The sequence below is a fragment of the Neomonachus schauinslandi genome, chromosome 7 (assembly GCF_002201575.2).
Source record: "Neomonachus schauinslandi chromosome 7, ASM220157v2, whole genome shotgun sequence".
NCBI lineage: Eukaryota > Metazoa > Chordata > Mammalia > Carnivora > Phocidae > Neomonachus > Neomonachus schauinslandi.
Genome location: NC_058409.1, coordinates 58,945,748 through 58,964,233, shown reverse-complemented (window position 1 = coordinate 58,964,233; position 18,486 = coordinate 58,945,748). Strand labels below are relative to the sequence as shown.

The following is an 18,486-nucleotide window of genomic DNA, read 5'->3' as shown; positions in this document are numbered from 1 at the left end:
TTTTTTTCCAAATTAATTACTAAAATTAGTTTAAAAAATTAGTAAGGCTAACAAAGATGAAAAACCATTTGAAGATTTCCTGTTTAAAGCAATCCAAGATTTCCTGAAAGATACATTTTTATGGGATAAAGTGTTTTCCATTAGTTAAATCTCAGTTAGCAGATATTTATTGTCTGTGGCACACAATATAAGACATGATATCTTTCCTTCTCTCAATGAACTTATTATAACCTTGTTGGAAGCAGGAGGAAAGAATAAGACAAAATATTAACTAGAATGCAAAGTGGAATTCAATGATGGGGGAGCAATTTGGAAGTATCAGGAAACAAAATTCATGTAAGAAGTAGGCCTGGAGTAATGAGTGGAATTTTAGTAGATGGAGGAAAGAACCAGCAGCCTGGGTTGACAGGAGTATAATGTACATAAGGATGTAAAAATAATTAAGGCCACAAAAGTAGATTGGGACTTTACTTACTTACTTACTTACTTAGTATAAACAAATAGAGATCTGAGGTGGGCATTCAGCTTTTTCAGCAGTATGATATATTAATCTAGATGTGAAAAATAATATTTAGATTTGTGGATCACTGTTTACAAACAACTGATAAATGACATTAAACCTACTCTCTAAGTGGTACACACTAAAATAATAAACTTTTTAATGTCTACTAAGCAATTACAAAATAAAAGGAAAAGTAGTTGCCCATTTCTTACTCTGTTTATTGTCATGAGAAAGCAAATTATTTTTATCTTCTGCCTTGAATCAGTACAAAATATTTGAAACACATTTTTTTTTCAGAATAGAGAGGCCCAATACATTATATTTAAGAAAACTGTATAATTGTGGGAAAATAGAAAAACATTTCCTAAATGTAAAATATATGGCCTTTCACTCCAGGTAATACATTCTAAAAACACATGTGCTCAGAGACTTAATTAGAATTAGCTAATAGACATGAAATGTAAATTTTTAAAAATATTATAAAATGTTACATATTTTTATATGGATATACACTATACTTATTTTTACTATAATGAATCAAGAATAAAATGAATGAAAAAAAATTTCGTCAAAAGTTGTACTGGAAGAAGCTGGCTTTTACTTCAAGCAAGAGAAATTTTCATTCCAATTTTATAGTCTTGTCTTACATTCTTTCTTTTAGAATTAAGCAAGGATATTCCACCAGCTATTAATAATTATTAGATAAATAAACTGTTTTTAAATTGGTGTATAAGAAGCCTAAGGAAATAATGAAAACTGAAAAGCTACTGAATCTGAATTTTAAGAGATTTTTTGTTATATTTATACATATAAATTCCATAGTGAAGTCTCAAAGTATCCACGTTTTTTTTAAAAAAGAAAAACTTTACTGTAATTTTTTAGATTTTTAAAGTAATATTCCTTTTGACCTGAATTATTCAAGTGATTACTCCTAATATATTAGGTAAATATTCCCATTTACAACCATAGAATGATAATTTCTGAGGTGGAAAACGACTTACAAGTATTTGTTTCTGAACATTAGTAATAATTATTTCAATTGCTGCAGCTATTAATATGTATATGTGTGCAGATCATCTTTGATTATTACTTTGTGTTAACTTGGGTGTAAATTATAAAGGAAGATATTAATTAAGTAATATTTTGTTTCAGATTCAACCAACTCTGGAGACAACATGTATACTTTAATGAATGCAGTACCTCCTGGACCTAACAGGCCTAATGTAAATATGAATTTTTAATAAATTTTGGAATGTATCTGAAGGCTCAAACTCTTAAGTACATTCCATTTCCTAGATACTATTTAAGCTTTCTGTTTTATTATCTAGGAGCTTATTAGATACCCCCAAAAAATCAAATCCTTTTTATGTTCTGGGTTGAAAAACACAATACATAAAATGTACAACAAAAGCTTTCATATCAATATAACTTAAATGTAAAACTGAACCTAATCAATTATAAAATGTTGGTGCATAGGTTTATCTCAAATCTTACATACTGAATAATACTATTTGAAAATGACAGGTAATATATAATCATTTATATTAACCTAATTTTTAGCATCACTAATTTTTTCATTGTGGTGGTTTATTTCTTTTATCCTGATAAACTTGAAATAAATTAGGAAGTTGGATATGCTTGTTTTTCTTTAGATTTTTGAAGTCTGGAGTTTAAATATGGAAATGAGGCAGGTCTACATAAAGAATTTGGGTGTTCTTAATAAAGGATATGGTTGTGATTTTTCCATAAAAGCTTACAGAAAAATATTTATCTATAAGACCTACATATTAACAAAAAATATTTATAATGGTGTAGTTAGTGAAATAAAAATCAGAAGACATAAAAGGAATTTTCCATAAGTATACCAAAAAACAGGATTGAAATAATTATTATAATTGAGCTTCTTAGCAGTGAAGACAACAAATCCATCCACTATTATGATACCTGAAATATGGACAGTCCCAATTAAAGTGTGTTGTAAATATAAAATACACGCTAGACTTTGAGGAGTTAGTGAAAAAATAATGTAAAATATTTCATTAAAATTTTTATATTGACTGCATGTTGAAATGATCGTTTTGATAAGTAGGATAAATAAAATATATATTAAAATTAACCTGTTTCTTTTTACTTTTTAAACATGGCTGCTAGTATATCTGAATTCACTTATGTAAGTTTGCATTTGCAACTTGCATATTATTTCTGTTAAGCAGTACTGCCTCAGCACTCTTCTCTTTATATAATCAAATAAATTGGTTTTCAGGAAAAAAAGAAACAATTTCCTATGAGTAATGTCTAAAAGGTGTTTCCACAGTGATCGTAATGAACATTGAATATGATAATGAACAATGTTCATTTTAGAAATTCAGCAAAAATACAGAAAAGTTCTTCATAGTGCAATCTTAGAACTTGATATTTGAAATGGAGGGAGTGAGAGAGGAAACCCAGAGCATATGGTACTGAAGACATTTCTGTGGGCAGCTAAGCTGATATCATCCAAGTATGTTCCATTCTGGTCCTCTAACTCGACACAAAGATAAGAGAGCCAAGAAAAGTAGAAGCTGAACGTGTCATTTTTTCAAATGTCATTCATCTCTGCCAGAGGTAGTAAAAGCAAATGCCTGCTGAGGGCTAGGCCTGCAGTTTTATGTGCTTCAAGCATACAGACCAATAGTCTTCGTGTCTTTGAAAACACTGTAGGGGCCAGATAAAAGGACCGTACCAAGTAAGTTCAGAGGGTCTTGGCCTTACCAACACAGGTTTCTCAGCCCAGATCTAAACAATGCTTTTGACAAAAGCTGAATGAAACAGTTAAGTTCAAAGTTAATTTCTTGAAGCTATTGCTTAAGGTATATACGTACATACAAATATATATATATACACACACACACACACATATATATATATATTCTAGGTTGTTTACTGAAAATCAATCTGTGTGCTTTAAGGCAACAAAATTTTAGGCATTATCCTGGGAAAATGTACAAGCATGTGGTTTGTCTGATCCCAGTGATGGAAAGCCATCTTATTTCCAAACAAATAGAGATAGATAGATAGATAGATAGATAGATATAGATTATAGATTATATACAATTACATGTTGTCTGCTGAGGGCAATTGTTTTTCTCCCAAAAGCCTGTATGACTAATAAACACCACCGCCTCATCTACACACATAAATACGCACGTACACACACACCACATTCAGTATTCTGTACCATACGACATGGAAGAAATGATTTTGGCATGGGAAATTTTAAGAGCAAGTGTTTTTTAATAGGCTATTTTAACTGTAAACACAAGATAATTATAGATAACTTGTCTTCAAATGGGGTTTAGATTTCCTCAGGAGTATTCCAGGGAGATAAGGAAAAGACTGGGTGGACAGGCCAGGGCCTCTCCACCTGCTCTACCACAGTATATCAGCTCACATCTCTTTTGTACTGGGCTTCCAACTGAAAATAAAATAATCCCACTACTTTAAAAAAAATGTTAAGTGTAGCTGCTATAGAATGTCCAATTGTCATTCAACTGACATGGTTGAGACTGCCAAGAATTAACTATATTGAGCTGTCCCCAAGGAGCCAAATGCACTTAACCTGCAAGATGAAATTATTTATTATGTCCATTTGAACAAGGATAGATTGTCTGCTAAGAAAAATGTTAATGTTGGCATAAGAATGTTGAATTCTTCTTATTAACAAGCCAATACTTTTAGCAGCTTCTTAAGAATCATCTCTAGTTTATAATAGCAAAATCTGCCAAGAGCATAGGAAAGAATGCTTATCTTCTCATTTGCACTGGAATGTATGTACTTTCTAGTTGAGGTATCTGAAGAAAAATTTGGATATGAATGAGGATTAGCCTGAAGTTCCCAGAATCTAGAGAAGATGGTATGAAGGAAGTAGGGTGGTCTAGTTTGAGAATCCACAAGGCTGAAAAAAAACCTCCATTACTTGAAAATGAAAATAGATTGTGGAAGTATCTTCTTATGTTAAAGATAGATATTGTAACATTGAGATAAATAGTTGTTTTCAATGTGATCATAGTAATTTTCTTCATTTTTTAAATAGTTTCCAATGGGCCCCGGGTCAGATGGTCCCATGGGTGGATTAGGAGGAATGGAGTCACATCACATGAATGGCTCTTTAGGTAAGGATATTAAGTTTGATGTTTAGAAATCAAAACAAAGCCTTAATTCTACATAGTGGATATTATAGTTTGCAGAGTGCTTTTCGTATACAAGAATTTATTTTAAAATGCTTCAACTTTCACCTCAGACTGATACTTGACAGTGTATCGGTTATGATGACTGGAGATCATTTGAAAATCAAAAGTGTAGAATTGTTGTCACCTAGCTCTTATTCACAAGTGTTTACTTTAACCTATCAAAATCTGGGTGTTTTATGATAAAAGGAGATACTGCTGCTCTGGGCACACAATCGTGCATTCCTCACCTGGAGGACTACAGTATCTTCCCAACTGGTTTGTCTCTGAAGGTGTACAGACAGTCTCAGAGGAACTTATGTTCTCTGCAAGAATTTCTTAACTTTGTTTTTGTATTTTAATATTTGTCTCTTTTAAAAATAAAATCAGTGGGGCGCCTGGGTGGCTCAGTCGTTAAGCGTCTGCCTTCGGCTCAGGTCATGATCCCAGGGTCCTGGGATCGAGCCCCGCATCGGGCTCCCTGCTCCGCGGGAAGCCCGCCTCTCCGTCTCCCACTCCCCCTGCTTGTGTTCCCTCTCTCGCTGTGTCTCTCTCTGTCAGATAAATAAATAAAATCTTTAAAAAAAAAAATAGTGAGAAATAGAGATGAGTGGCACACAAGACTAGGTCACACAGTACACTGTGTGTATGGGCAGGCCGAATGCAAAACCAAACCAAAACCAAAAAACAACCACATTTATTTTGTGTTTACATATGTTTAAATAACATTATCATAAGCTAAAAATTGACAATGGGGATAGAGGCTTATGGTAATTTTTTTCTTTCGAAAAAGGTCCACCTTTTACTTAGGTTGGAGTAACTATGCCTGCGAGTAACTTAGGTTATACACAGATTTCACGACTCCACCCAGGTGCCATCCTCTGATACTTTGAAAAGCTATGTAACTTCAATAATCAAGAAATTATTTGCAACACATTGATAGACTTTTGAGCTTTTAAGGTCCACATTTATTTTACATACATACATATTTTGCCTAGATTTCAAAGTCTTAATTTACACTCTCCAGTTATGGTAGCCACATGGCATGTGTGACTAATTTTAAGTTAAAATTAAATAAAATGTAAAGTTTACTTTCTCAGTTGCGCTGCCACATATCAAACATAAATAGCCACATGTAGCTACTGGCTACCCTAATGGACAGCACAGAGAAACATCAGCATCACACAAAGCTCTGCTGGGCAGCACTATTCTAGAACTTTATTTTTTCATTTATTGCAATATAACTCACTTTCCAATCTTTCAGTTTGTAAAATTTTCAAAAAAGATGACATTTGGTCATAGTTAGAAGATTTCCAGTTATATTATTCCCTAGAATAGAATTTATAGAAGAGTTTCACATAGGCTTGGCAGTGGCTTATTACTTTTATAATAAACATTATTGTACATATTTATATATATGTAATTACATATATACATTCAGTATTTAATAATTATGTCTATTTGTAAGCACTAACTTTATTTGTGATTATAACTGAGTATTTTTCTATTAAAATAGTATATATTTATGCCAAGAAAATTGTTAAAATAGTTAAAAATAAAGCTAATATTATGGCAAAGGTCTGATCATTGTTCCTTGTTATCTAATGTCTGATTCCATTTCTTAAGAAATCAGTATTGATTGTTCACTTCTCCCAAGAATCAACATAAAATTACAGTATTATTTTGAATAATTTTGAATAATACTGTAATTTATGAAATCAACATAAAATTACAGTATGTTTTGAAGATTTTCTTACTTTTGATGGATTGCCATGAATATTGATTGCTGTGAAATTTTTAATATTATTATAAATCCTTTGCTTTGGTTATTATAGTAAAATTTTGCTCAAAATACTTTAAGATATTGTTGCAGATGTCCATTTTATATTTTATCAGAGTTAGATGTATCATTTCAGAAAATATATTTCTCTCTCTTGCTCTCTATATACATACACATGTGGACATACATTTTAATAATTTGAATTGAATAGGATTTATAAGTGATCTCTCTAATATTTCATTTTCAGGAATTTAGGATAACAGTAGTTTTCTTCATTCTGCCATTACAAAAATAAACAAAAAATGATGATTGGGAGCTAGAGGTACAACTCATCCTTGCATTTGCCATCAGATGATACTTATTTACCATACAGTATAAGAGAAAAGGAATTTTTTAAGATTAAAAAATTCAGGAGATATATACTAGAAAATACAAACAGTGTACTGTATTTATTTATATTAGAGGAATACTTCATTTATATATGAAATCATTTTCTAATAAAGATTTTCTTTTCATGTTTTGTTTCAGGCTCAGGAGATATGGACAGTATTTCCAAGGTGAGTATTATATATTCTCTGTGTTGTTTTTTATTTATATTTTATTCTACATGGGGCTCTTATTAAAATTATTAGAATAACCTTATGAATTTTGTTCTTGAACAAGCATTTGAAAGTAGAGGTCCAGACATAATTAAGTGGAAGTTAAAAATATCAATGCATATAATAGGAAAGGGTAAAATGAGTTTTTTAACATGGTAAGATTCATTTATAGGACATACTATATACATGATCAATTGATACCTACCTAATAATTTAATTACCTTTATGATGTCACTTATTTATAAAGCAGATTGACATAGTGTAGATAATCTTTTGAAAATGTAAAGAAGTCTAGAGCAAAATGAGAAGAGGTAAATTTGAAAAAGTTGTTATATGTTATAAGGGCTTGCATTTATACATTTCATTTGTCTTTCAAACCTTTATTAGGAAATGCTGATGTCCTCAATCATTATTCTAGTTCCCCAAAATAGAAAAGGAAAGTAATTAGAAGAAAATTATATTAATACAAGTAGGAAAGAGAGCCTTCCAATAGCATGTATCTGTGTTTTTCCTCCTTCAATAGTTTGAGTATTTTTAAAAATTAATACTTTGCTAAGATGCCTTATATTTTTTTCAGAATACCTAAATACTTTTTAGGTCATGATGAATTTAAAATAGTTCTCTGTGAGTCAAAACTATATTTAGAATGGCTGATAAGAACTAATTATTAACTACCATTAGAATGACTCTCTTAGAAGTCTGCTTTATATCAATAAATACTGAAATTCACTAAAGGGTAACTTCATTTTTAATCCTACTTCTAATTTATATTCATGTATAATAATGTAAAATTCCTGGTGCCAAGGAAAATATAGTAAGATTGATTGAGCTACAAAACCTTTTAAATTAAGACTTCAAGCTGAGAGAGAGGGAGTTGAACTGGCATTCTGACATTGTATCTACATTGCCTGGCAGCTTGGCCTCACATGTGCTACAGTGGACAAATCAGGAAGGTCTTTTTCTTTTCTTAAAATAGATAAGTATTTATAATGAGCACTAGCTTACTTATTCTGTGAAAATAGGTAAAACCTGCAAAAGGCCTGTTTTCAGAAGAAGATTCATTGTATAATTCCATTAGAGCCCTCTCTCTGGGAAGCACCTTTGTAAGTCAGATGACCATGATTTTATATGCTATCTTAGGTATCTAAGAATTGATATTAGCTGAATTGTGCTTTGTGGTCACCAATAAAATTTCTAATTTTGTATTTGAGGAGCGTATTCTAGTATCTAAGGATGATTGTTACATGAAGATGGGATCGTCCAGATTGCTTAACATCATCTTTCTAAAATTTCCACTAATAACCCATAACTTTGTACATCAGACAGGTGTAAACAAAATTATATATGGGAAAATACTTTGGGTTTTTTTTTTCAAGTTTTTATTTAAATTCCAGCTAGTTAACATATAGTGTAATATTAGTTTCAGGAATAGAATTTAGTGATTCATTACTTACATATAACACTCATGGCTCATCACAAGTGCCCTCCTTAATACCCATCACTCATTTAGCCCATCCCCTCCCACCTATGGGAAAGTTCTTTGTAATTTATTCATAAAGCACTTTAAAGATTTTAAATAGATTCATAATGACAAATTAAATACAATCTTCTTATCTGTCCTCATATCAGATCTATTGCTATTCCTTCTGTGCTCATTTTCCCATTCCTATTTCCGGAGACAAGTTTTTCCATTACACTGTGCCCACTGCTGATAAGGTTCTCTTGCCTGGTGATGTATTGCTTATTCTTTAAGCATTAATTGACTACCCAATGTGTACTTTTGTGTCCTGGGTGTTAACTTGTGCATGATGGGGAGATATAAAAGACTTCTTTAAATACAAACATAATTTCTGTCCTAAGTGGTTAGGCAGTAGTTCCTTCACTCAGTAAACATTAATGTGCCAAGGCATTATGCCAGGCTCTGAAAAGCCAAGGATAAACATGGTATGATCTCTGCCCTCAAGAAGCTCAGTATAATTGAGGAGACCAAAGACAAGAAGGAAATCTTTTACAAAGCCAAGTCCAACTATGTTTCAATTAACAAGAATTTTCCCCTGAAACATGTCATTTAACGATGTACTAAAAATGACTAGTTGTACCTGCCTTCAGATGAGGTCCTACGCAGCTCATTTCTGCACTGTCCCCTCTCCAGGTTCCTTGGTCCTGGGCTCCAACCAGACTGCCTGGCTGAGGGTACCACTGGTGTGTCTTGCTTCTCCACTACACTGTGGTCATTTTGTCTCCAGTCAGCAGCATCATGTATACCCCGTCCCCACCCGCAGTTACTTCTCTCCCTCCCTCATTCCACTCACAGCCTAATTATTTCAGATTTTTACTCCAAACTGTCCACATTATCACTAACTCCATTTTCCCCACCTTCTTCCTTTTCCAACACAAGACCAGCTATCCTAAGAAACTCTCCTCCCTTTTCTCTTGCTTCCTGGCTTCATTCCTTTTCATCCTGTTCTTTTTCTAGTCATTCTTATTTGTGAATCATAAGATAGTTGTGGCCATTTACTGCTTAACGGTTTTGTTCAAAATCCCTCTTAGGTCTCCAGCTAGTTCTCCAATTAAACCTGTATTTTATTAAGTGCCAGTATTACATATTTTTTTAAAATGTCTTACTCCATTTATTTAAATTTTAAAAATTTTTTCCTTTTTTTCTTACTCCATTTTTAATGTTGTTTACTAGTACTACTTCTATTCTTTTTCTACTTTTTAAATTGTAAATATACCCTATTTTATTCTTTTTATATGTAAGGTAATGAAGAGTACTGAATTGAGAATCAGAAAGCCTGGTTCTACTACCTACAAATTGGAGCAACAGGTTACTTAATTTCTCTTAGGCTTAGTTTCCTTAGCTGTAAAAGAGAGCTTGTAGTTCATTCCCTGCCTTCTTCACAAAACTGTTGAGAATGAAGCATGAACATATGCTAGGAGCTCAGAAACACTATACAGATGCTAAATATCTTCCTCCTCATTAGTTAGACTGTCTTTTGTGGGCAAGGCTAGGAACTCACACTGCCACCTGCATTTTGATAGAACTTGTTTCAGTAGCAAAATGAGCTTGAAACTCCAAATGAAGAGTTTTAAAGTTATTTCTTGCTCAGCTGAGGATTAGCTAGTAAAACTCGTATGTATCTTTCTCAAAGTGCAGAATTCATCTGTAATTTAGAAGCCCAAATGTGAAATTCTTTTCCTTCCTTTTGCAACTGAGAAGCCGCCCATTTAATCAATGGAACAAAAATATTTTCCCTTGGAGTTGTTTTAGGAGTTGGGGGTGGAGAAGAGCATATGGTTTATTTTCTTAAAGGAAATCATCTAAATAAATTCTGCAGTTCACATTAACATACTTAACATTTATATTTTTGAGTTTGAAAAAAAACCGTATCAAAGAAGGCCAGATCTGATCATTCATGCTTAATAAATTATCAAAGTCTCTTCAACCTGAAGCTTTCTGACTCAAGTACCTTAGTTCCAATTAAAGATCCCACACCCATCACAGTGCAGCTAATCAACAGTTCTCAGTGTGGCCTGGGTTCTAGCTTACTCGTATCCTCTGGGAGAAACATGACTGGCATTTTGTTCTTTTGGGCGCTGGCAAAGTCAAAATAACACTCTGTAAAACTTGTTATTGGCAGCCTCTGAGAAATCAACTCAAAATCCACCTCAAGAGGGCTTCAAATAATGTCAATATTATTTTATTCCAATTATGGGCAGAGTAAAAATTTCTGCATATGTGTACTTTTTAAATAGCAGTTTGAAAAAGTTTGGAATAATTTCTGAGGGTGGGTGGAAGAAGGAACAATAATTTAACTAATTAAAAGATGATATGGAAAAATACTTGCAAGATAAAATCAGAGAACAGAGGGTCTAAGAGAATTAAATGTGTTAGCCAGAGGAAGCTCTATGTATGTGTGTGTGTGTGTGAGTGTGTGTGCGCACGCATGCGCACGCACATGCGTATGCACACACGGATATGCTTATGTGTAACATTCATGTATGTGGTCATAGCTTAAGGGAAAAACATTCCAGTTTGAAGAAAGGGTAAATAAGAACATAATAAAATCCCTTGAAGATGGGACTGGTATAATACTAACTATACTTTAATAAGCTAAATTCTTAGGAGTATAAGTAGGAAATACAGTACACATTAACTGAAGTAAGAAATGTAACCAAAATGCCTAATGTAGCTAAAAGTGATCTTTACTTGGATTCTTTTGTACTCCCTGTTCCCTAATTATGTGCTCAAGCTATTGGAGCACTTTTTGACTGATCTAAGCCCTTTTTGTGTAGCCTTGATCTAAGCCCTTTATTCTTGCCTTGATGATGAAATCTACTAGAAACTCTGCACACAAACATAGCTACAGTTAAATGTAACATATACACTGGGGCGCCTGGGTGGCTCAGTTGGTTAAGCGACTGCCTTCGGCTCAGGTCATGATCCTGGAGTCCCTGGATCGAGTTCCCGCATCGGGCTCCCTGCTCGGCGAGGAGCCTGCTTCTCCCTCTAACCCTCCCCCCTCTCATGTACTCTCTCTCTCTCTCATTCTCGCTCTCTCAAATAAATAAATAAATCTTAAAAAAAAAAAAGTAAAATGTACACAGTTCATTGCCACCCACGCTCATAACCTGTTCTGGGCTGGTGTTTGGAACCACTGTCTTAGCTGTTCCTTAGACACCAGTACTAAGTATGTCTTTAGCCTGTGTCTTTATCAGGTCATTCATTGATAATGAACAGCACAATTTCCAAAAGACTCCCCATTGAGAAACTTCTGCTTTCACATTTTGCAGAGAATACTTCAGGTTAAAAAAAAAACAAAAACAAGTTTGTTCTACCATTTGAAGATTTTGAAATATGCTCACTGAGCTGAATAAGAATCAAATTCAGAGACTTGATACTAGCTGTTTTATATGTTGAATGTGTCCTTTTATCTTCCTCTCCATGTTCTTATATATCTTCCTCTCACCCCCAAAGAAGTCTACACTGCTGAGCCACCATGCCGTGAACAGATTGCATGGAAAACAGAAATAATAAAAGAGCTGTTTTAGAAGTATTTAAATAATAATGCAGTGTTACTTTCAAATTTTGAGTATTTTGAAATCCACATTTTGAGTCAGAAATTAGATTTGAAGTTAGCTGCACTTTCAAAATTGTAAATTAAGAAATGATTCATGGGACAGTGCAAGCAGAGACTGCGAGCACCCCAAATCCATCAGAGATGTGCTGCCCATCTCAGGGCACGTTTGTTATACAGAAACCAGGAAGCTTCCAAGTGTATCCTTAAATACCCTCATATATATGTTAGATAGTATAGACAATAATACGTTAGATTATTCCAGTTTCTTCATTATGTGTAAAATGACAAACACTTCACCAAAAAGATTTTGGCTAAATATTACCACATTTTTATGAATTTAGTTTTCTTTTTGAACTAAATCAGCATTAGCATTCCTATTTCCAAAGCACAGTTGATTATTTAATTAATGACTTTAATAATTAAGGAGCTATAAAATAATATACTTAGTTAAATTTTACTTAAATTTTTTTTTTAAGGAAATGAAGTTATCCATGTTCATTTGAAAGTACAGTTCGTTTTCTGTATACTTGGGAAACTAACATTTTCAGAGAAAAATTTATCCAAAAAAAGAATCCTCTTTATGCTATTAACTGTGATTCTCCAGCCCAAGTGGTTCATTGGCAAATCGAGCTCCTATGGACTTCAGAGGATCCTTGTTCTCAGATCTTCCCTATGGGGTGCAGGACAAGATATAAGCTGTATTTCCACCTGTCTCTGCTTTACAGTTTCACCATATTCTAAAACAGCACATATTCTTCTGGGAATAAGTCATTCATGAAACTTTAATTTTTATGACATAACTTTGTTTTAGTTAAGTCAAAATCTTCAGAGCAGTTTTCTTTTAAAAATCTAGAACTTATTCAAAAAGAGAATATAAAATAGAAATGGCTCAGAAGAAAACCTAAAATCTTTCTTCCACTTGAAATAACAAATAAAAATTTTTAACCTTGAGGTTTATTTTTACAAGTCAATAAATTAGACCTGGAAAGAGTCCCTCAGTCACAATATTGTGTGAACATGCTTTGTATGGCAATGCCATTCTGTATTTCCTGTTGATGGGGAGTAACAGATGACCTCCCACAGCTAAAATTATACCATAATAACAAGACTAGCAAATTTAAGTAGAATATGAAGCCCAATATGCAGCTAACTTAGTGTTTGATTAGGTTGCTAATATCAGCCATTTTACCTTAAAGTTTCCAAGTAAATCAACCCTTAAACTAATGATAGGAAAAGATTCTAAAGCAATTTGCTTTGAGCCTTCTCTTCCTCTACAAGTGCATATTGAATTCTCAAGTCTGAAGGTAGTTCTCCTGTTCTTAACTGTAGTTGTTAACCATCTTCCTTTTTTCCTATGGTTCATATTTTAAAAATAGTTGAAATAGTGTTACTATGTAAACGACATGTTGTATTAAGGGGAAATGTTTTGAAACAGTGACCTTTTGAAGTTTGATTAGTAAAACTACCAAGGCAGGTCATTGTCTCATCATGCCTGATCAGTGGGTAGGCTCTCTTCATCGTGCCCCTGCTGGGAATGTTTTTTAAACTCTGTGCAGTTCTAGGAACTCTGTAAGCTGAGGGTGGGAAATTGAATAAATATTGATTCTGAGACTAAGAAAACAGTTGTGCTTGGTTATTTTGGGTTTTTTGTTTGTTTTTTAATTTCCATTTGGGAAAGCATTAGTACTTGTCAAGGTGTAAAGAATGAACTAGAATACACAGTAGAAGTCTAAGATTAGAATTATAAGTCTGCTTTGTCCTTAGAGATGCTGCTATAGATTCCATTTTTGAAACAGTACAATGCAAGAGGGAAATTAAAATCTTCAACAATGCCTTGTTTTCTAAATCTTGTTTACAGAATTCTCCCAATAATATGAGCCTGAGTAATCAACCGGGCACTCCAAGGGATGATGGCGAAATGGGGGGAAATTTCTTAAATCCTTTTCAGAGTGAGAGTGTAAGTATTCCCTTGCCTACATTGTTATATCCAAAATTTATTTCTGAAGCTTCTCTATTAGAATATATTCATAAAGCAGTTATTACAACTGTTGATCTAGAGCTCAATACGTTGATCTTCTAAAAGTTAGAAAATTAAGTGGAATTTCTTTGGAAATTTTTTTAAAAATTAACTTTTTCTTTTTTGCTCCTATTCTATGTACATAGTTACAAAAACAGAAATTGTAATACTAATTTTCTCATAGAGAAAATCCACTATAAAGGAACATACTGGAAACAGGTTGCATATTTGATAGTTTTTACAAGTTTTCACATTACTAAAATGTCTTGACTCATGGTAAAACCAGGTCTGTTCTCAGTACTATCCTTAAGACTCTGAATCTTCTCTATAAGATGTCTGTACTTCATGCACTAGACCTCACTGGACTGAAGGCTGGTCTATTAACCTGTTACTTACTTTTAACCTGGGCTGGATACCAGAGTCATTTTTTGAGTATGATTATGGTGTTAAGCAAAGGCATTATCATTCCATATTTCCACAGAAGTAGACAGAAGCAAAAAGAGAAGCAATAAAATTCATTTGCTTATTTAACAATTACTGAGCACTTAACCACAGGCCAAAGGAATAGGCGACACACTGGAGAGACCAAATAGACAATATGGTGTCTCTTCTCAAGGGGTTATTACATAATACAGTGACTTTTTTAACCTAATATTTTACATTAGAAACACCTATGGAATTTTTTTAAATACAATTGCCCAGAACTCTCCCTAGACCTAATGAATCAGAATTTCTAGCAGTGGGACTGATCATACCTGAAAATGAAAAAGCTTTGTTAGTGATGTTCATGCACATGCTCTGCTAAGAACTACTGAATTCGAATATAACATAAAGGATTTCAAAATCCAAACTAATTTCATCTTCATTGGACCAGTGCCCCCACATACGGATTGCTATCATTAAAATCAGAGGAGGGGGCGCCTGAGTGGCTCAGTCTTTAAGTGTCTGCCTTCGGCTCAGGTCATGATCCCAGGATCCTGGGATCGAGCCCCGCATCAGGCTCCCTGCGTCGGGCTCGCTGCTCAGTGGAAAGCCTCCTTCTCCCTCTCCCACTTTCCCTGCTTGTGTTCCCTCTCTCGCTGTATCTCTCTCTGTCAAATAAATAAATAAAATCTTAAAAAAATAAAATAAAATCAGAGGAGAAAACTTCCCTCATTTTGCCTAACTCAACCTCTACCAGAGATGATACCATAAGAATTTGAAGCATGGCTAGTAACATACCTACTTTTGCATGGAATGGCTGCTTTGAACCTAAGATTGAGTGTTCTGTGGATTCTTTCACTTCTAACATGCATTAGCCTAACGCCTCTGCATGGGATAAGACTTCCCCTGTTTGTAGACATTACCTCTGTTAAAACTAGAAATAAAGTTATACTGATCTTTGTTTTATTTGTAGTATATATATGATTAGTGAGGAAAAAGAAGGTATACATAAAAATTCATATGAAAAAAATCAAGAGATTAGCCCATCAGTCATGATGAAATAGGAAAAACATGAGAAACCACGTAGTTTGTCATAATGTTTAGGATTATAGGAATTCTTTTTTAGATAATTTAGTTTGCTTCAAGACTATGGACAAATTAGTTCATTTTAATTAGTTAATGTTCACTCTATCTAATTAGAAACATTTATTTCCTTTTCTGCTAATTCTTTCAGCAATAAAAGGGTATCATTTAGTGTGGTGTATAATAATTCAGTTCAGTTCAACATTTCTTGAGCTTCTTATATGCAACGTGCTTGGTTAAGGGCAAAGTATTCTGAGATAAATATAACACATCCCTGACCTCAACAAATGCAATCTGATGGGAAGAATGTGGTTACAAAACCAATTAAACCATATGTCAGATTAGTAGGTGCTATAATAGATATAAACTGGGCTTTTTAAAAAGTATAGAGGAAATTATTAATCTAGGATTGGAGAAGAAAACTTTTTAAAAGGTCCCACGTGACTTTAGTTTTAGGGACAGGGACAAGAGGACCTCTCCCCTCTCCTTTCCCAGATTTGTCACTGGGGACTGCTGCCTTGTTTATCCATCAGTGGAGGGCTGCATCTCTCGATCGGCATCAGAAAGCTTTTTTGTGGGGGATTAAAGAATCAGATACAACAGGACCTGAAACACTCCTTTGCCCAGGAGAAACGCAAGCCTCACCCTTTAAGCCTAACTGGACTGTGCACATGCAGAACTGCGGATCCTTTTGTGAACACCCGAGGAGCTGGAGCAGGGCTCCTCCCATCCCTGACTCCTGGCCCAGCCGCGCTCTCCCGGAAGCCGGGAAGAAGGTAAAGGGCCAGACTCCTGCACAGAGTTAGCAGAAAACAAAAGCTCCCTCCCTATCTCTTACTCCCTCTGTCCTGTCGCCACCCGAAAAGTCCCCGAAGGAAAAATAACTGGATGGTGATTGAGGAACTCTACCACCACCTAGAGACGGTGCAGCCCTGGAAGCAGGTCCACACTGGCTGCTTCACTCTTTTGTCTGCCCGGTGAGGGCTCTGCTCGGCTATGAATGATGTAATTGTTATCCATGGCTTCCTGCATCACATCACCACGCATTTTGTTGAGACCTTTTTAAAAGATGGAGAAATGAAGAACAGAGAGAAAGGAAGACTAAAGACATTCCCTGCTGACGAATGTAAGGCTTTAAAGAAGTAAATAAGCTAGGTATCCATAAGTGGGCTTTCCTATAATCAAGGAAAAATAGAACTATTTAACGAATTTAAAAAGAAAACATTTTTGAATGAATGAACATGTACATTCTAGTGGTTTTTTCTAAATGTATGTAACTCTGAAGAGCACATACTTTTGAGTAGTCTGCCCTTTGAGGGTTTGTTGGTCATATCTTGAACTTTAACCACAGAAGGAGGCCTGAGGAGGGAGTGAACAACTCCTGAGTGCTTTTTATGTGCCGGCCACTATCCTAGTCCCTTCACACATGCTACCTCATTTAACTAATATTTATAGAAACAAAATATCCAACCCAAAGTCAGAAACCTTGCAGCGCCAACATGCAGCACACAGAAAAATGTGAATCAGATGTTTCACTATTCAGCCTTCTTGGGGGAATCATAAACAAGACCTTTATTTCAAGAAACAAACATGCCCCCTAGTGTTCAAATTCAGTAAAATGTTTGTTTTTGAAAATCAAGAATACAAAAAGGCTTCTTTCAGAAAGTAGTTTTTCGTGTTTCTGCAGTAAAGAAAGCAGTTAGTCCTGTTTCTGGAATTAATCTAACAGAATATTTTCTCCATGGCATTGAACTATAATCAACTGAGTAAAAGTGGTATTAAAAATCATGCTATCTAATAGGAATTCTAAACAAGGTGGTAGGTTATCTCCTATTACCCTCACTCCCTTTTGTCATTTTCTACTATAAAGAAATATATACCCAAATTTTCTTTTACACAGTCACATAAACACTAAATTTATTTTGCTTTACTTTAGTTCAGAGTAGCTGCACTATTCTTTATTTATCTCTCATTAAGAAAAAGTAGAGAGAGATGCTTAGCAATAGAAATGCAGTGAGATCTGAAGTGTTCTTGAAGTGTAGAAACAAGAGCTTATGCACATTGTGCAAAGGCTTAATGGATCTCTGCAGTGGGTTCCATGGTACGTGAACTGTGTACAATAAGGGAAAAATCACAAATTCTCTAGTTTGCACCGTTTCACAATATATTTTACATAAAAAGGCAAAATAAGTTAATACATGTTTGAAATTATACCTTTAGGGTTTTTGTTTGTTTTTGCTAAACCAAACAGTTAATGACTTCGTAAGAGCTGTTATATCATCTGATTAAGGAGAACCAGACTCACAGAATAGTTGGGAAACAGGGCAGCCTGGTATCGCAGCATTGGGCACAAACATTACAATACGTCATCCCGTCTGGATGCAGCAGTACAATGGCAACATTGCCGTGTGGTCTGGGGCCACTGCCCCGGAAATAGTTTATGTCTCTGAACAGGAGATGCCGTTTAACACCTACTCTTCCTTTACTTTAGGAAAACTATAAGCCACTTCTCATATATGTTAAAGAATAGTAATCAATAATGGAATTCCTTTTTGCTTGTACATTCTGTGAGTTTTCCTAGAAATTTTGTGATCTTCCCCTTATTTTACGTAGATGAAGCCATTTCAGTAAAGGGAGCAGCCCCTGAGGAGTTTACAACCTCAGCGGGGCAAGTAGCACATTGCCCATAGAGATGCTCACACATCACACACACACATTACACACACAGATGCTCACACATCACACACACATTACACACATATAGATGCTCACACATCACACACACATTACACACAT

General features: G+C 34.4%; 1 protein-coding gene across 5 annotated transcripts in view; it reads left to right on the top strand.

Annotated features, from left to right (window-relative positions):
* Window positions 1-18,486, top strand: part of SSBP2 (single stranded DNA binding protein 2) — a 282,421-nt gene that overhangs the window by 260,046 nt on the left and 3,889 nt on the right. For all 5 annotated transcript variants that reach the window (XM_044916977.1, XM_044916976.1, XM_044916975.1 and 2 more), the window contains 4 exons: window positions 1,655-1,725; window positions 4,575-4,653; window positions 7,016-7,044; window positions 14,026-14,124. In XM_044916977.1, the coding sequence (XP_044772912.1) occupies window positions 1,655-1,725; window positions 4,575-4,653; window positions 7,016-7,044; window positions 14,026-14,124 (278 nt within the window). The remainder of the gene's footprint in view (window positions 1-1,654; window positions 1,726-4,574; window positions 4,654-7,015; window positions 7,045-14,025; window positions 14,125-18,486) is intronic.